At 31.0% G+C, this 21,084-nt stretch overlaps 2 protein-coding genes across 4 annotated transcripts in view; one reads left to right on the top strand and one right to left on the bottom strand.

The window, feature by feature from the left end:
- The window catches only part of LOC143071782 (uncharacterized), a 38,973-nt gene extending 22,171 nt beyond the window's left edge, over nt 1-16,802 (bottom strand). For 2 of the 3 annotated variants that reach the window (XR_012976969.1, XM_076246354.1), the window contains exons 1-5: nt 16,623-16,802; nt 12,301-12,381; nt 11,983-12,058; nt 8,071-8,147; nt 842-939 (exon numbers count right to left, since the gene is read on the bottom strand). Coding sequence is in view for 2 of the 3 variants with exons in the window: in XM_076246354.1 (XP_076102469.1) it covers nt 842-939; nt 8,071-8,147; nt 11,983-12,058; nt 12,301-12,381; nt 16,623-16,703 (413 nt within the window). In the remaining variant the exon portion in view is untranslated. Of the gene's footprint in view, nt 1-841; nt 940-8,070; nt 8,148-8,646; nt 8,711-11,982; nt 12,059-12,300; nt 12,382-16,622 lie in introns of those variants that run through there. The other variant, XM_076246355.1, reaches the window with a different exon arrangement.
- A 2,753-nt stretch (nt 16,803-19,555) lies between these two features.
- Nucleotides 19,556-21,084, top strand: part of LOC143071780 (uncharacterized) — a 40,295-nt gene continuing 38,766 nt past the window's right edge. Inside the window, exon 1 of the mRNA XM_076246353.1 lies at nt 19,556-19,630. Coding sequence (XP_076102468.1) covers nt 19,561-19,630 — 70 coding nt within the window. The 5' untranslated portion in view covers nt 19,556-19,560. The remainder of the gene's footprint in view (nt 19,631-21,084) is intronic.

The raw sequence follows: 21,084 nt of genomic DNA, 5'->3' as shown, positions 1-21,084 counted from the left end.
TTGTTTTTAAAAGCATGACTGAATCAGAAGTTTATTTTCAAGATTAATAATCTTGTATCAGTGATAACAATTTTCACCTTTTAAAAACTATCCCATTTACTCAAATGACCCAATTCAGTGAAAATCATTTCTATTTATTAAATGCTTTATGTTTACAGTCAAAAGAAGACTTTAAATGTTGCAAAACTATATATAAATCATCTTTTTTTTCTTCCTTTCATCTCATTTCAACTTGAATTCAAGACCCCCTTCATTCATTTGTGTCAGTTATAGCGTAGTATTATTTACATCAAAATAATTGACTTCTTGCTTATTATTTAAGTCATGCAAACTTATACTTTAAAATATAACTAAAGTATCAAAGCATGTATTGTTAGAAAGAGAAACTTTTATTAAAGTTTACTTTATACCCTAAACATGTATTTTGTGTTTTCTTCCCATAAATCATATTCGCAGTCTGGTTTAGGCAATACTAACATTTACCTGCTATAGACTAATACATGATCGATATTAACAGAAATATATCTTTTACCATTTATATGTACATGTATGTGTAAAATCATCAAAGATAATAGTAATACAGGTTTATAAAATTTTTCATGTCAGTGCCGTTTATGGTGGACTATACTGTAAGGGTTTTCTCATTGTTGAATACTAGCGTTTTTAATGATTTTAACATTCATTAAAAAAAAACTTGTTTTTTTAGCACCTTGCAAAGATTACCTTAATAACCAAAAATTTACATAAAAGGACTGAATCAATGATATTTCAAGTCAACATTAAAAAGTTTGATACCAGGGATACAAACAAACTTATATACAGAAAAAGATTTTAAACTTACTGCTCAAGTTCATTTGGGTTGAGGTCATCAGGTTCAAGGTCAAAGAAATCTATCAACTCTTCATCCTCTGATATGTGTGGAGGAAGACTTATCAATGCCTGTAAAGAAAGCATTATAGAAAATTGTGAAACATTTATCTAGAATTTTCATTAGATGGATGGATGGATAATTGTTAAATGTCCAGTTGCAAATTATAGGCATCTTCAGGACGAAATTTTCATAAGCGATAATAGACAATACAGAATACATGTACATTCAATGTTGTATGATCATTTTGACAACTGAATTTTATTTTTATCATTGTTAGTATGTTAAACTATTATCAGAACCTCAAATTAACAGTTCCAAATTGTTTTAAACAAGAAAATAATCCTTTTACCTGAAGATTCCTTAAAGGAATGTATCCATTTTACAAAAATAAGTAAAGAATGGATAGAAATAGGTTTTGTTTTCTATGCATTATAGATTCGTAATAAATGTAAACAAACAAGCACACAAAGGACTTTTTACGTGTAGTAAATATGCATGAATTGGTTCAATAATTTCATGATCACTATAATCATCAAAATCACGTTTCACATGACTTCAATTTTGTGGTTTTGCCAAAGTCATGATTCAAACCTTTAAAAATTATGTGCTTCATTGAACATTCAAATAAGTGGTTTACCTATATTGTGAAATCCACAAAAATTGGTATCACGCAATTTATAATGAATCTCCAGTATGTTCATAAAGCAATCAAAATTCAGGTCAAATTAACAGACAGAAAAAACAAAATAAACCATTTTAATCCCTGCCACTCAAATTAGGTGCAAGTTGGAGTAAAATAAACAAGAATGTGTCCAAAGTACACAGATGCCCCACTTGCACTATCCTTTTCCATGTTCCATGGACTGTAAAAATTGGGTAATAATCTAATTTGGCATTAACATTAGAAAGACTAAACTATAGGGAACATATGTACTAAGTTTCAAGTTGATTGGACTTCAATTTCATCAAAAAATACCTTAACCAAAAACTTTAACCTGAAACTCCCACTTTTATTTTCTATGTTTAGTGAACCGTGAAATTGGGGTCAAAAGTCTAATTTGGCTTTAAAATTAGAAAGATCATATCATAAGCAACAAGTGTACTAAGTTTCAAGTTGATTGGACTTCAGCTTCTTCAAAAACTACATTGACCAAAAACTTTAACCTGAACGGACGCACAGACGAACGGAAGGACGAACGAAAGCACGAATGGAGCCACAGACCAGAAAACATAATGCCCCTCTACTATCGTAGGTGAGGCATAATAATAAAAGCTAAATCTGAGAACATAATGATATTACCAGGGTAAGAGCTATGGTTTGTCATCTGAAACAATGGATGATTTTGGCCTCAGGCTTACAAGGGACTTTAATCCCATTGTGCATACTGAAGTATGTTGGTGATCTCACTGTTTAATTCAAACTGGGATTATATCCCTGCAAGCACATCCTTATGAAGTGGTTTACATCTGTCAAAAGCTTAATCAATTTACAATTTCCATTGGCATTACGATGGAGTAATAATGCACAATGAAGTTTTGACCACCTAACTAATGATAATCCCCCCTTGCCAAAATTATAAGGTAATCAGGAAGTTGTTGAGTGATAAATCTGAAAATCTATCACACAGTATGGCTGACTTATATAAACCATGACACCTAATTTCAGAAGTCCTTGTTATGTAGTTCCTGAGAAAGATGTGACGAAAAATATTTATGGGAATGGACAGACAGACTGACGAATGGAATGACGAATGGACTGATGAATGGACTGATAGACAGACAGATGGGTGGACTGATGAATGGACAAGCTGACAGACAGAGTTAAAACAGTATATCCCCACTTTGTAAGACCTTTAAAGCAAGGGTATAGTTATTATCATTATTATATCATTATACCCAAAAATTGGAAGAGATAACAATTCACAGATACAAAAGTTATGGGAAATGATCAGATGGCCTTGACCCAAGTTATAAAAAAAGGATGTTTAAAAAAAAGGCTCTCAAGATAAATTAACAGGATATAATAAATTGTACATATTGCATCATGTCATGTTTTCTCTATCAAACTCCACCCTTTCAGGAAATCAAACACTTAAATATTTTGTGAAAAACAATAAATTTTCAATTTAAACTCTATAATTCTGGTCTTCTCCTTTTTGAAAATCATGAAAATTAAATTTAAATTTAGAAACTGACATTCAACACTTTTATATTATTTCCTATCAAATGGTTAAAATTTTCAACTCAACCTTTTGTCATGAACCTTATTTTTATGCCCCATTTATGGGCATTATGTTTTCTGGTCTTTGCGTCCATTTGTTTGTTCTTTCGTTCATTTGTTCGTTTGTTCGTTCGTCCCGCTTCAGGTTTAAGTTTTTGGTCAAGATAGTTTTGATGAAGTTGAAGTCCAATCAACTTGAAACTTAGTATACATGTTCCTTATGATATGATCTTTCTAATTTTAATGCCAAATTAGAGTTTTTACCCCATTTTCAAGTTCCACTGAACATAGAAATGATAATGCAGATGGGGCATCCGTGTACTTGGGACACATTCTTGTTCACAATATTTTAGTGTTGCGATATTTTTTATCAAATTAATACTCATCAATAACAAAGCCTATATAAAACAAACAGACAATTAAAATGTGCGTTTCTGTTTTCAATACTATCAGACATATACTGGATTTAATGAGGATGTTGGGTTGTTGTTTATTATTTCTAATTACCTCCCTTCTCATATTGTATACATATATTGACTACAACTTTAACAACAACAAAATCTAGTCCAACATTACAACTCATTACAACTAAAGATCCTGGCAATTTATAAAAATAAGTCATAATCTAAATAAATATATATGCAAGGAGCAAAAACAATTTCTGTCTGTCCATATTTAAGGGAAAGTATAAATTTCTTTAAGATTAAATATTTGTAGCTGAATGAACATAACAGTGTTTGTTAAGGATTTATGAGAAGAAAAATATTTGAGTTATTTGAAGACATCTGAAATACTGCCTAGTTATTTAGATATTAAATCTTATAACTCTGGAATGTCTAATCTAAAAATTATCTAAAATTAGAGAGGACAATATTTTTTGGAACTATTAATCCAAGCAACATCTTATATCATATTAGGGACGACATCAAAAGTTCAATGTAGGATAAAAAACTTAATTCACATAGTTTTTTCACTGACCCCCACCCCCCTCTTACTTAACTTAATTTGGGGAAAATTGATTTACCAATAGGGATATATGTAAAAATCGATTTTAGATATACAAAACTTGAAGAATTTAAACCCCCCACCCCCAAACTATTTGATTTAAGTTTTTTATCCTACATCGATCTTTTGATGTCATCCCTAAGGTTTAACAAATTTTAACATGGTGTTAAAAATTTTTTTTATATTAAGGCTAAACAAATGAAACGATTCGCTGAGTGCAACCTTATACGATAACAGAGGTCATCCTGAACAGATTGGGAAAATTTGGAAACAATATTCAAGCTTGATACTGTCTGAATTTGGATTATGATCAAATTTTTTACATAATATAGGTTTCTGACACAAAATAAACGTGGTCAAACATCTTAAAAATCTATTGTGCAATACTGTGCAATTAAGATTTCTTCTTGAATTTTTTCAAAAATTTGAAATTTGAAAAATTGGGGAAAAAAAATATGAAACCCTTAAAAAATTTGAAAAATATTCTCCCTATTTTGAACCCCACCTCCTTGGCGCAGTTACCCAAAAATTAAATCCCTTCCGTTTGAGGTATAAAACATTGCTGTACAATTTCAGAGATATCCATACACTTCAACACAAGTTATTGTCTGGAAACTAGAAAAATGCTAGTTTTTACACCTTTTTTACCCTTAATTCCTGCATGTTTGGGGCAATAACCACCATTCTCATTCCATGTATTCCCTAAGTGATACGGTATATTGTGGTAAAATGTCAGAGATATCCACCTACACACAAATTATTTTTCGAAAACTACAAAAATGCTTGTTTTTGGCCCTTAATTCCAAAACCGTTGGTACCATAAGCCCTAAAATCAATCCTAATCTTCCTTTCGTGGTATTGAACCTTCTTGTAACATTTCATAGAGATTCCTTCACTTAAACTAAAGTTATTGTCCAAAATCAAACGTGTCATTTGTGGTCGTATAATAATGACAAAATAAAATGTATATTGACTTCGTATCAAAACCATGTTTTTTCAACTAAATCTTCATTATAGTTATACTTCCTGTTATATCTCACTATACAATAGTAGGGATTTTGCTTATTATTGACTTCATTATCTTCACTAAACAAATGATATTACTTGGCTTTTAATTAAATGTTTTGCTTTCAAAAGCCCTATTAAGGTATGACTGTCCAGGCTTTATAACTCATACAAAAAGACAATGTTCTATGCTCAAGGTCAATAAAACAGATGCTTAGTGCTCAGGGTCAATAAAACAGACAACAAATGGAAGTTTTTAACAGTCAATAGAACGTTGGGTCATTGTTTTTTTAGATCTTCACCTTTCCCTTACCTATTGAACATCTTGAATATTGAAGTAAAATTTTCTACAAAAAAAATAGTGTTTAGTCCTGACTTATACCATTTTCTATTATTTTATTCATATTGTGTGAAAACCTAATTGTTATTAAGACCATTGAGCTGTGACATGTGTTCTGAAAACAATACAATTGAATGTCAAAATAATGAAAAAAAATCATGAATGAATAGAAATGTATATTACTATGATGATAAACCATAATACTGGTTATACATCTACTTCTGTCAAGGCCTTGTAAAGCTGACTATACAGTATGGGGTTTTGAATGGTTACCTGTAATTGCTTAATATCCTATTATTTGAACTCTCATGGAAATCTAGTTGACTCATTTGCAATCATACCACATCTTCTTATGTTTATACTAAAGAACTGAACAGAACATGTGCTTTTATTATCCATTGCACCATGCAATTTAATGAATCCAAATAAAAAAATCAACTGTTTTGATGATGGCTGATCTATTCTACAACTACATTCTCCATCATCTTAAATATCTATGAAACTACACACTGAAATTTGAATTGAAGCATTGTAATTACTGTGAATCAGCCAATTGGAGGCAGAAATAAAAAAAACAATAATGTGTCCAAAGTACACGGATGCCCCACTCGCACTATCCTTTTCCATGTTACATGGACCGTGAAATTTGGTAATAATCTAATTTGGCATAAAATTAGAAAGATTTTACTATAAGAACATATGTACTAAGTTTCAAGTTGATTGGACTTCAATTTCATCAAAAACTACCTTGACCAAAAACTTTTACCTGAAACTCCCACTTTCATTTTCTATGTTCAGTGGACCGTGAAATTGGTGTCAAAAGTCTAATTTGGCTTTAAAATAAGAAAGATCATATCATAATCAACAAGTGTACTAAGTTTCAAGTTGATTGGACTTCAGCTTCATCAAAAACTACCTTGACCAAAATCTTTAACCTGAACGGAAGCACAGACGAACGAACGAACGGAGCACAGACCAGAAAACATAATGCCCCTCTACTATCGTAGGTGGGGCATAAAAAAAAACTTGTATTCTGGTTTTCAGAATCTACCATATCTTTTTAAGCCTCAAAATAAAATTGATAATGGAAATGGTTAACATGTTAGAGACAAGAACCGAACTAAAGAGCAGATAACAGCTGAAGGCCACCAATTGGTCTTTAACACAGCGTGAAAATACTGCACTCAAATGTCTACTCTTAAGATTTCATTCTTTTAGTAATGATTTTTTTTAAATTGGAGTTCTTTCCTGCCAAAGGTAACAATATTTAACAAACATATATATTAAGTAAAGCTGTAAGCAACTGCTGCTGACTTTTGATAAAATTTAAGATTAACAGGAACTTGAAGAGCAATTGATGTATTAAAAGCATCATGTCATATAAGATTATAAACAGGAGATTGAAGAGCAACTGATGTATTAAAAGCATCATGTCATATAATGTGCTTATGAATGCTGATAACAAATTTTATTTCAAAAATAGTAGCTCCAATGAAAATTGTGATGAAAATTTCAAAAATCGTCTCAATGCTTAAGAATATATCATGTACATTTTTGTACATGTATAAAATTAGTAGGTAAACAGGAAGTTGATAAGCAATAAATGAGGAAATGCTTTACACTGGTTAAAATGAAGTCTGATATTAACTTTCAGGAACCTCTTATTTGTAAATCCCCAGGAAAATGACAGAATATTTAAGTATTTAGCTATTAGGATATTGATAAATAGGAAAACTGTAGTTACAGTATTACAGAACCATGTATGATTATCAATCAGCATAATACAGTTAATACAATAGTCAATGATATTTTCTTGTCATACAAAGGTATAGGAAGATGTGGTGTGAGTGCCAATGAGACAACTCTCCATCCAAATAATAATTTTAAAAAAGTAAACCATTATAGGTCAATGTACGGCCTTCAACACAGAGCCTTGGCTCACACCCAACAACAAGCTAAAACGCCCCAAAATTACTAGTGTAAAACCATTCAAATGGGAAACCAACAGTCTAAACTATATAAAAAAAAAACAAGAAACGAGAAACACGTATAAATTACGTAAACAAACGACAACTACTGTACAACAGATTCCTGACTTAGGACAGATGCAAACATTTGCAGCGGGATAAAACGTTTTAATGGATCCAAACCTTCTCCCTTTTTTTCTGAAACAATAGCATAACATCACAACATAGAAAAGCACACGATAAAATATCAATTGGCAGGCTTAACTCAATCAAAAAACGTACATTAATACACTATAAACAAATAAATTTGATCTGTGATATCTAAATGCAAATGCACAGTTAATAAAATATTAGGGACAAACATTCAAGGCCAAAAAAGCAAACAAACAAGTCCAAACAAAGCCATGGCAAGTCACTACTGCATATCCACATTGTAATTATCCACATTGTAATTACAGTATTCAATGTTACACAAATATCCACATTGTAATTACAGTATTCAATGTTACACATATATCCACATTGTAATTACAGTATTCAATGTTACACAAATATCCACATTGTAATTACTGTATTCAGTACACATTGTATTTACATTACAGAGCAGTTATTAATGATAAGTATGTACTTAGCTGAACATAAACTAAGAGTGTGTACTTACAGAACAGTATTCACTAATCTGTACTTGTCTTTTCAGGGCTACTTCTCTTATATGACTTCTACCAAAAAATATTTTCCCTGCAAAATAATTGTAAATTCTAAAATAAATAAATGGGGAATGTACAGATGATGCTCATGCTTGAATATAACATATATTAAAGGGACATAATTCAGGGACTTTCTCGCATTATTTAAGAATGGTAAAAGTGCTGTCACCGAAATTCATACTTGATCTGCATTTTGTGATAATAAGCAGCATTGCATATAAGTTTCATAACATTTGGTTGAGGCAAAGTTAGATAAGAGAATGAAAATGAAAAATTCATTTACTCTCAAGTTCCTAAGAACAAAACACCACAAAGAACCTAAATGATAATAAAATTTGACAAACAAATTATTTTTAAACATAATATTCAGATGACAATACGAGTATTAAATAAAGCTAATATGATTTTAACTCCAGGCTAGAGAGGATGATTTTTTCATAAAGATGAAAGGCTTGATTGTAAACAAAAAGATGATGAATTTTCCATATTCAACAAGTAATTCATATCCAAAACAGTTAAAATGAACTTACAATTATTAGGCATTCTACTTCGACATAATAAACTAAACAAATGAAGCAAATAAGAAAATAACTGTTGTGTTTTATATGCCTTACAGGAGAGCCAATGGTAATACACCAATTTACGTCAACACCAGATGTAATGATCTGACCACAGACAATAGGTGTAAAATATGCCAATCAATTGGACAATATAATGTCTTGTTATCGATGACCATAACCTGACAGGTTAACAACACCAATTAAACCTCTCATAAACTGACTGCTTACACTGTGTTTTTATTTGTATTGTCATTACTATTATGCAAGAAATGATAATTGGTATATAGACAGTGAAAAGTATATTATCATCTTTCTTCAATCTACTACATGGTAAACAGTGTTTATAGTCATCACTAAAAAGCACTTAATGATGAAACTAAACATATGTCCATATAGGAAGGACTCTTCTTATACATGTAGCATAAAAGAAAAAAATCATTCATTGAGGATGTACATGTTAAAAGTTACAGTTTAAAATTTAAAACCAAATATTATTTCTTTTTGAAGATTCAATTTCTAAATGTGTCTTATCACTCCAACATATATATATAAAACATAATATATAAATGCACCATCATATATCAATGTTCAGTGAGGAATGAAATTGGGGTAAAACTGTCATTTTGCAAATACAGATGTAATTTGAAAAACTCACTGAAGATGTCAGAACAAGTATAACAAAAATCAAATTTATGTTACAAAACCTCATAAAAAAACTACCACAATCAAAACCTTCAACCTGATGGACAGACAAACAAACCAGAAAATAAATCCCCTCTCCTGTTGTAGGTGGAGCGTTAAAATTCTTAAACACAATTTGTTAAAAAGGAAGTGTAAAAAAAAACCCATTCAAAATGAGTGTCTTATGACTCTTATTCGAAACTGATTGACTTGACTTTTCTGATTATTCATCCCTAACCTCTTCAGCGAAACTTGTATATACATTGTAACCTGTGTTATCCTACACTCTAGGGAACCAGAAAAAAAGTCGGATAAAACAGGATGTCGGAATACTCAGATTTTTTCTGCAAGGATTGGCATGTTTTGGGACCATGAAAATGTGTAGGTTAAAGCAGGATATTGGAATACTCAGGTTTTAAATTAGACAGGTTGCACTGTACATCATAAAACCCTTCCTTAATCAAAATTCATATCACTTCTAAGAAGTACATTGATATGAAAGTTATTTTATGATAAGTATAAGGATTTCCTATCTTCCTTTTTCATAAAGTTTTTATTTCCCCCTCCAGGAAAAATAAACAATATACCCTACTGTTTAGAATGTTAATAAAAAAAAAAAATGCAAAATCATCATATATGTGTTTTTGTACTTTTAATTAACAAACAATAAATAGACACGTTTATGTAGATGTTGTTTCCTTTTACAAGTTTTCTTACAAGATTCCTGTTTATAATAGTTAACAAAATTTTTCATAAAAAATATCATATGCTTAATCAGTATGTACATGTATACATGTTTAGGGGTGCAGGATTATTTGCTCTGTGTTGAAGACCCATTGGTGGCTTCCTGATGTTTATTGTTCTTTGGTGGCGTTGTTGTCTCTTTGACACATTCCCAGTCTTCATTCTCAATTTTATGACCTTAAAGATAACCAACTCATGTAGTCAAAACAATCATTACATGTATTACATTTCTGATTTGGTTGATATCGTGATGCTTAACCAAAATAATCAAATGCCTTTATGATCTGAGAAAACATTCAAACACCAGAAGACTTCATGATCAGAGAAAACATTCAACTATGTCTAGAAGTAAAAATTATTATTTGAATACAGTACACGTACACTAAAGGATATTTGACCTTTGTGTGAAGACATAAAATTGAGAATGGAAATGGGGAATGTGTCAAAGAGACAACAACCCGACCATAGAGCAGACAACAGCAGAAGGTCACCAACAGGTCTTCAATGCAACGAGAAATTCTCGCACTCGGAGGCATCCTTCAGCTGGCCCCTAAACAAATATATACTAGTTCAGAGATAATGAACACCATACTAAACTCCAAATTGTACACAAGAAACTAAAAGTTAAAATAATACAAGACTTACAAAGGCCAGAGGCTCCTGACTTGGGACAAGCGCAAAAATGTGGCAGGGTTAAACATGTTTGTGAGATCTCAACCCTCCCCCTATAGCTCTAGCCAATGCAGAAAAGTAAACGCATAACAATAAGCACATTAAAATTCAGTTCAAGAGAAGTCCGAGTCTGATGTCAGAAGATGTAACCAAAGAAAATAAACAAAATGACAATAATACATAAATAACATCAGACTACTAGCAGTTAACTGACATGCCAGCTCCAGACTTCAATTAAACTGATTGAAAAATTATATTTTCATCATATGAATATCAGGCAAAATCCTCCCCGTGAGGGGTTTAGTATCATACCATCATAACATATATGAGAAGAACATAACCCGTGTCATGCCAACAACTGGTTTATTAATAATAATTGTGTTTAGTTCCGATGTAAAGACCCTATAAGTGAATCAATATTAGCGCCAAAATATACAATCTTTAATGACTTGACAACAGTATCGGAACTATATCCCTTCTTAATAAGTCTATTTAAAGGTTTTGTTAGTTTCTGAGGTGAATACTGACATTTTTGTGCTTTATAAAGAATATTTCCATAAAATATTGGATGTGAAATACCTGAACGTATAAGAAGTCTGCAAGTTGAGCTATATTTACAAATGATGTCCTTATACCGATGATAAAATTTAGTAAATGTTTTGACTAGTTTGTGATATTGAAAACCCTGGTGTAATAATTTTTCAGTTATACATAAATTTCTCTCGTTAAAATCTAAAACATTGTTACATACACGAGCGAATCGTACAAGTTGAGATATATAAACACTGTAAGATGATTGAAAAATTATGTCTTCATCATATGTATTTTATAAAATATACTGAATTTTTAAATGCAACTAAACTCTATTATATTGTATCATTATTAAGAAATTAAACCTTTATTTACAGACGTACTTTAAGATATTTGACCTTTATGTAAATATATTCAATCTTTATGTGCACACATTCTTTAGGCTATTCCAATTTCACATATACTATAAGAAGTTGAACTTTTCAATCTTTTCCAACTTCACATATACTATAAGATATTGAACTTTTCAATCTTACTGCAATTTCTTTTTAATTCCAAGAGTTATGATAGTATCTTACTAAAAAAACTACTCCAAAATCTTCCCTGGTCATTTTAACTAGCAAATATATAAGCTTAAGCTTTCTTCCACCATTATTCATTTGTTAGTTTCATTCTTACCTGGAAGAAATGGTATAATTCTTCTCTGGGGATCAATAGATCCAGCTTCTATAGGAAACTTCTCCAAAAGAGAAAGCTTAAAAAGAAAACATTTAAACTTAAACATTTCTCTCTATCATATTTTACCAAATTTAAATTTAAAATAAAATACATGATAACTTTATTATTGCAGCTTTCTCGATTTGTAGTGTCATATACTGAAAGAATGTATATATCCAAAACTGCAACTGACTACTTTTTTTTAACATGTTGAACAATGTTTAATTATCAATTGAACATAGACTATTTGAATTATAAGTAAACCTGAAAAATATTTACCTGGAAGTCAAAAAATCTACTGTAACGTCTGTATATAACATGTCTAGAGCCATCTGACCAAATCACTTTGATGACATAAACCTATTTTAACAAAAAAAAAAACTCTGTTTAGAATTAGGAATCTGCATTGTAGTGATATAATAATCATGATAATAGAATAAATCATCAAAAGATATTCACATAATCCTGAATAACATAATTCTTTTAGAATAAAGAATGACAACTGGGAATGTGTCAAAGAGACAACAACTTGATTAAAGAGCAGCTCTTGCTGGCCTCTAAACAATAATGTATACTAGCTAGTACAGCAAATTGGATACCACAATGAAAAATGCAAAAAAACAAAACAATTTTATTTTTATACACAAGACTAACCAAAGCAAGAAGATCCTGCATTAGGACAGGCACAAAAAATGAGGCAAGTTTAACATATCACATCTTGTTTTAAGGATAGAATTAGTTTATACATCTTGTTCACTCAATATAAATATGATTTTTTTCAAAATCAGACGGATTTGAAAATGATGGAACCAGATGACATTATTACACAATGATTCTTGAATAATTGTATTTGCATGTAATGAAGTACCATTAACAAATTGATATCCATCTTCTACATTACAGTTCATTACAGTTTTCACAATTTATAAATCCTTCATAGGTAGATCAAGGGGAATGGGGGGAGGATGGGTCCACCCTTTTTGGAAAAAAAATGGTTGATTATACAGGGAATCACTGAAGCATAAATGTAACTGGCCCCCTCTTATTGCAGTCAGTACCAACAGGAATAGATATTATGACAATGTTTATAACAAAGTTGGTACTTCTGTTCGGTGGATTTAATAAATATATGTTCATATGTTGACACACTCACCCCTTTCCCCTTCACCCCCTTATAAAAGAAGTTCTGGATATGCCACAGTCCTTGTTCAATTACATTATTACTAGAAGTTCAAGAAAGCACTGTTTTAAAAATATACATGTATAGTATAATCTGAAGAATTGATACTATAACTGTGTTGTGGTAATCTATAGTAATCTATTGACAGGTGTATCCCATGATATCGTTTGTTTATCAACACAGTATATGAGGGTTTGGATGGGGTTAAATGATTAAAGAATAATGCCCTTAAAAAATGAAGATTAGAGAATAATGAGCCAAAAAATAGAAGATTAGAGAATAAAAGGGTTAATTTTTGGAAGATTAGAGAAAAAAGGGGTTAATTTTTTAAAGATTAGAGAAAAATGGGGTGAAAATTAAATGTTTACAGAATAACAGACCCCCCCATCCATACCCTCGTATATAAATACTTTTCTAAAAATAAAAGGCTTGATTTTGACACCTAAGTTCTAAGTGTATAACAATAACAGCAATTGCAAGTACTTGAAATGTTTGTTTTCTATTTATCAAAAAATGTAAGACATTTACGCTAAACTTACCTTTATACCTTATACCTTTATACCTTTATCTTCGGGTCGTTAAATAAGCCAAAGGCTTCTACTGACCCCTCATCTTGGATTGTCGTATATGCATTTCTCTTCTCATAATTAATATATATATATATATAATATATATTAAACTTATAATAAAAAACACTTATTTGGGTGTGCGCAGCTGAACACTTAATTAACACGAACATATGAATTTATAAGGGTTCCAGTTTTCGCCATTTAGTGCAGACTTAAAATTATTTAGAGTCTTTGCCGTCACTGTTAAATCAGACAGGTTATTCCACTGATCCACTACTCTAATTGAAAAAGTATTTAGTCTATGTGTGGTCTTACACTGTTTTTTAAACAGTTTTAATGAGTGACCTCTTGTATTATTAGATGGTGCTAAAGTAAATAGCTTCATCCAGTCGATGTCATCTATACCATGCAACGATTTGTAGACTTGTATCATGTCATTCCTATCCCTACGATATTCCAAAGTTGGCAAACCCAATGAACGTAGCCTGTCTTCATAATTAAGATGACAAATATTTTTCACCAGTTTTGTGGCCCTCCTTTGTACAGATTCCAGTTTACGAATGTCTTTTTTAAGATACGGTGACCAGACGCATGTCGCATATTCAAGCAGCGGACGCACTATTGATTTATAAATAGTAAGAAACATATCTTGATCCATGTAATCAAAAGAATGATGAATAAGAGACAACACTCTCTGCGCTTTGTTGTAAATATCACTTATATGTTTTTCAAATTTCAAATTAGACTCGAAAGTTACTCCAAGATCCTTTTCTTCATTCACTGTAGATAATGCAATAAAATTTCCAGATTCATCCAACATGGTATAACGATATTTCAGGTCATTGTCAGGATTAATATGCAATACTTTACATTTAGCAGCATTAAATTTTAATTTCCACATATCTGACCATTCACATAATCTGTCCAAATTTTCCTGTAACTTACTTTGCTCATAATCTGACGAGACTTTAGAATAAACTTTACAATCATCAGCAAAAATTTTCACTATGCCCTCTACTACATCAGGAAGATCATTTATAAATGTTAAGAAAAGAACTGGTCCTAAAACACTTCCCTGAGGTACACCACTCACAACGTCTGACCATGTTGATGTTGTGTTATTTATACGAACACATTGCTTACGCCCAGATAGAAAACTTTTTATCCAATTTAAAATGCATCCCTTTATTCCAAGTTTTTCAAGTTTCAAAAATAAACGCTGATGCGGTACAGTATCAAACGCCTTGGAAAAGTCAAGGAAAATCGAGTCCAGTGGAAAACCACTATCAATTAATTCTGACCACTCATCCAGAACCTCTAGGAGTTGAGTAACACATGATCTACCAGGACGGAAGCCATATTGACTACTAGTAAAAAGATTGTTTGTAAGAATAAACTTCATAATATTGTCTCTAATAATGGATTCACATATCTTACATACCACTGACGTTAAGCTTACAGGTCTATAATTACCAGGTTTTAGTTTTTTCCCTTTCTTAAATATCGGTGATACTATGGCATTTTTCCAATCGTCTGGAACTTTCCCCTCTTTGATAGACTTATTAAAAATTAGAAACAATGGATAACAAATTGCATGTCTAACTTCATATAAAACTTTCGGATGGAGACCATCAGGTCCTGCAGATTTATCTGTCTTTAATTTATTAAGTTTCTTTATCACATCTTCCTGACAAATATTAATATCATTTAAATAATTGTTCGACACTGAATTAGTATCATAATCTTTCAAGTCCTCCGTTTGAGTAAAAACACTAGTAAAAAACTGATTTAAAACTTCAACTTTGTCAGCAGTACTGGATGCTAAAGTACCATCCGGTTTCTCAAGCGTACCTATTCCTGATCTAGTCTTGAGTTTACTGTTAACATAATTCCAAAACGACTTTACATTAGTCTTTGATTCTAAGGCCACTTTTTGTTCAAAACTAAGTTTGGCATTTTTAACAGTATTTGTACATTCATTGCGATCCTTCACATATTTGATATATGACAAATTATTTCTTGAATATTTATATTTTTTCCATGATTTACGTTTCTTGACAATTGCAGACTTAGTAGCTCTGTCCATCCACAAAGGTGGGCTTATAAATTTACGGTCATTTTTCTTCTTCGGAATAAATCTATCAATGTTATCGGACATAACAGTAGAGAAACATTTCCACATTTCATTAATGCTTTTATTATTTAGCAGAACATCCCAGTCAATGTCGTTTAGAGTCTCATTAAAAATCTCATAGTTACCTCTAAAATATGAAAAACGATCGCCAGAAGTATTCTCATTATTCAAATAGCAACAAAAATCAAAAGTTATCATGCAATGGTCACTCTTCCCAACTGGCGAATCCATTTGTATAGAGTCTTTGGATATCATATTTTCTTCATTCGTGAAAACCAAATCAAGTAAATTGGCATTTTGACCAGTACGAAAACGTGTCGGTGTACATATATGTTGAAATAGGAAATTGTTTTGCATACACTCATAAAATTTAAAAGGATCTGTGTTAATACCACTTGATACTTCATTATCAACCCATTTGATTTCAGGGTAGTTAAAGTCTCCCATAATTAAATAATGGCTGTACTTTAAGTTACGAGCATGACATATTAAATCATTTAATTTCTTATTATTACAGGATACAGACGACGGACTCCTATAAATACAGCCCAATAACAGTTTATCAGTTCCTTCTAATTTAACTTCACACCACACCGATTCATTAAAAGCAGATTCCGATAAAATGTCAACTTTAAAAGCAGTCAAAGACTTGTGAATATAAATAACTACACCTCTATCCCCCACTTTGTCCGGTAAATACTTTTCATAATCAGCTTACATAGTGTTTACTTGGATGTCGTCTCTTCTGAATATCCTCCACTTGTATTTCTGTGATTTTTCTGTCTTGGGAAGCCATCATACTTCATTAGATGTGTTTTTAGTGAATGACATGATCAAATGTTGTTATAAATTAAAATAAATATACGATGATTCAGAATACAAATTAACAGGTGTAAACCGGAAATGTACAATAACAAGGAAGGGAAATAATATTACGTACTTCAGTTGTGGACACACAAAGATGTATTAATTATACTTATCTTGGCGTAACATTTAGTGCATCTGGCAGCTTTTCAGAAGCCAAAAACATGTTATATAAAAAAGGCTTAAAAGCATTTTTTTAAATATACAAAATATTTTACTAATTATAAACCTGATATCTCCACTCTTATGCACATTTTTAGGAGTTAATAAGCACGCAACAAATTTAGCCATAATTGGCGAACTTTAGGTCGTTATCCTCTAATGATAGATATTTTAACAAACATGATTAAATATTGGAAAAGAATTCATGTTAAAAATAATATTTTATTAACAAATGCATACTCTCTCTCAAATACATTATCTAAAGCTGGGAAGAATTGTTGGGCTAGTAGTATTGATGCTATCTTAAAATTACTTGATTTAAAAGAGTATCAGGTGCTCTCATCTAAAATAAACAATAGAAATATGGTGAAAAAGAAATTATATTTAAAGGATTGCAGCATATGGAAGAAAGAACTATTTAATGATAAGAGACAAAATAAGACCTCTGGAAATAAACTTAGAACTTATGATCACTTATCGATTATTTAAACCAAATTTTAATTTTGAGACTTACTTAAATATATTACCATATATTTAAAGATGTGTTTTAATTAACAAGATTTAGAATTGGAGCTCACAAACTTGAAATAGAAAAAGGTCGTTACTTTAATATTAAATTAGAAAATAGAATATGCAAACTCTGTAATGAGGAAATAGAAGATGAGATGCATTTTCTTTTAACATGTAAAACTTTGAATAATGTTAGAAATCCCTTTCTAAGAAAAATATATAGTAAAAATAAAAATATTTCAAAACTTGATAACAAATCTCTTTTTATTTGGCTAATGGTAAATGAAGATAAAAACATTTTGATAATAATTTGTCAATTATTAGAGGTTTTCAATATAAACAGAAATACAATATTAAATTAGATTTCTCTATATAAAGATATAGAATGATATGTATGATCAAATATGCATTTACTGATTAGTTATTTCTTTTACATTTAATAAATCATTAATATACTATGAGGTGTGCTGTCCAATAAAGGGACCAGAGTAACAGACACTTGGTCATATTATATTATATATTTTTATTATTACAAATTGCCTACTTCATTTGCTTTAATATTTTATATCAATCAATTAAATCAAAATCAATCATATTATGTACTTTGTTTAACCTATTTTTAAATTACTTTATATTATGTTTGAAAATCATAAATGTAATTATTCTGCTGATTTTGGGCGCCGTGATTGGCAAATAAAATATTTGTTTGTTTGTTTGTTTGTTGTATCATTTTCAGGCAATATGTAAAACCTGGGTTTTTTAAAGTTTGATAGAAAATTTAGGATCTATCAGAACAATTCAAAATATTGACAACAAAAAATCACCAACAAATTGACATTTAACTGTTCTGTATAAATCATTTATACAAGACCCCGTTCACGCTAGCATTTGTTTTTAATCGATCTAATTTGAATCGATCTAAATAAAACCAGTTAGCGTTCATATTATCTTTAATCATAACGATCTCTATCGGTCTAAACCGATCCACTGCGTTCACACTACAATTAAAAACGCAATCGATCTAACCTTTTTACCCGTAAAACTGTAAACATTGTGTATAAATAGAACTAATTTATTAAATTCATCTATTGATACTCTGACACACACACTTGAAAAAAAATGGATAAAGTTAATGTTTCTCCTGAATTATAAGTTAACATTTTGGTACAAGTGTTATTGCCATTTTCTCTAATTTTGAAAAACATATTTGTAGTAACGAAGTTACAACACGACGAATTATTGCGGTTTCTGAAAAGAAAAAAATCATCATAAGAAAAGAAGACACAGATTTTGCAAATCTATGCGATGGCAAAGACAAAATGTTTTCAGTTTGTTTTAAATGTCTGTAAGCAGAGAAATATGGGTTAAACGACGAATCTCTGAGATAGTTTTGGCGCTGTACAGGCGCATACGTTATTTTCGATTTAATCGTACTAGTTTTAACCAACCGATCTCTGCGTTCACATTTAAAGTAAGATCGGTTTACTTTAGATCGATTGGTGTTTTAGTTTAGACCGATTGAAGATCGATTCAAAGCGTTCACATTGGTCCTTTCATCGCTCTAAAGTGAACCGGTCTAGTTTAAATCGATAAAAATGTCCTAGTGACAAACTCATTTCTGGTACACTCGCTTTCTCGATCAATAAACTTAACTGCCAAGATATAATAAGCAGCACGGTCGTACAAGTGATGGAATGCAACCTCAATCAACCGAATTTGAAGGGGTCCAACTAATTTCACCATTTCAGAATCTAATGCATTAAAGATGAAACGTACACCAACATGTTTTGATTGGCTTAGGAACAATATAACGTAATGTCATTGGCCTAAATTCCATTGTTTGCACACCAAAATTTCAAGAATAATAATTTTACCAATAGGTCTTTAGTTTCTGAAACGAAGGCCTTATCAATTCTCTGATCTATAATGATGAAGAAAGATATCATTCAGTTTGTATAAACTAAATAGTATCATCTGAAATCAATAAGGCAAGTTATTTATGATTTTTTTGTAGTCTTGCGAACGTCTTGATTTATTCATAGGCATGATAAGAAATTCATTACACGGATATGCTTAGATATCCTGAATTATTAACACAGGTAACTCTGCAGCAGTTAAGCATGAAACCTTTCCTAATTCTGTGTTATATTGGATGCACCCTAGGAAAATTAAAGCATGATTCAGGATCAGGTAAATTATATATTATCTACTCAGAAAATTGTATTTATGAATCCAGTTTTATTATTGAACCGAAATCTAAAATTCCACGAAAGGTTTGGAATTTTCCGAAACACACACACTGTATATATCACTTTTACATACTCAGGCCCAAAAATTACTTCGAACTTTTTCGATGTTGCACATAATGATTATCATGTATGGATAATATATATTTTTACGTTCCAACACGGCTACATTTGGAGGACTATCACTTTCCCGAGGATATCATCAGCTCAGTAGTCAGTACTTCGATATTGACATGATTTACAACAAACCCGCTTTCAAAAATTGCATGTTTTATAGGTTTAGAACTTACAAAAGAAACAATGGTCGCAGCTCCATCTGTCAAAGTTTACTTCAGATGGATTTGGTTATTAATATTATTATACCCTTTTTGTGCCATGTATATATTTAAATGTGTCGGTTCTTATATACAGTCTTATCTTCCATTATTCGGTTTTGAGCGTTCTTTATGATGATAAATCCCGAAAGGCACTTTGGATGCATAAAATTAATAAAGCGTTGATTTCATTTTTTTCTATCAGAAATTGGCTACATGCAAAATTCATAAAAGCGATAACATACAGTCGATAATTCTAATTCAAGAAAACTACATGTAGTTAATCATGTCAGCATCAAAGCACAGTTTTTTGTGTTGGTGATCTCTCGACGGAGACTTTCATGCTGCAGTCCAGCAAAATTGGTATCGACTCAGTGCTAGGAAATTAAAAATTCAGTGCGTACGAAGCATTTTTCCAGTTTACCTCCACCAAGAAATCTTAAACACAATATTTGAAAGCTGAATAATTTCAACATAAATTAAACAAGAAGAGCTATCTAACAAAAATGGCCATTGAAAAACAAATTATTCAGGTCAAATTAGCCTGAAGGAGACAGGAACATATATAGTCAAATTTAGTCTTTTAGTCAAATTTCACGTTTATCCACATCCGGTAAAAAAGTACTGTTCAGATCATTCGCTTGCAGTACATTAAAAAGATCTTTCAACATTTTAAATTTTCAGAAAATCTGCTGAACAGTAATGATAAGAGTATCTTCTCATCGTAGATACAATACTTAGCATCATTAACACTAAAGACGCGTTTCATCTTAAAAAAAATCATCAGGCACGCTCGAAATAAAAAGTTAAAAAGACCTGATTAAGTACGAAGTTGAGGATCATGAGGAACCAAAGTCCCGAAAGGCTATGCAAAATACAGCTTAGATAATATATATCTGTGGTAGACTATAATCCGTTGTATTTAAAAAAAACATTCAAAATTGATTTATATTTATGACCATATCATCATTGATCATTGCTATAATGTTAACACAGAAGTGCTGACTACAGGGTTGGTGATACCCTCTAGGAAGAAACGTTCATTAGCAGTAACATCGACCCAGTGGTTGTTAATAAAATCACC

Source organism: Mytilus galloprovincialis, chromosome 4, assembly GCF_965363235.1.
Source record: "Mytilus galloprovincialis chromosome 4, xbMytGall1.hap1.1, whole genome shotgun sequence".
NCBI classification, from domain to species: Eukaryota; Metazoa; Mollusca; class Bivalvia; order Mytilida; family Mytilidae; genus Mytilus; species Mytilus galloprovincialis.
This window is presented reverse-complemented; position numbering and strand designations above follow the sequence as displayed.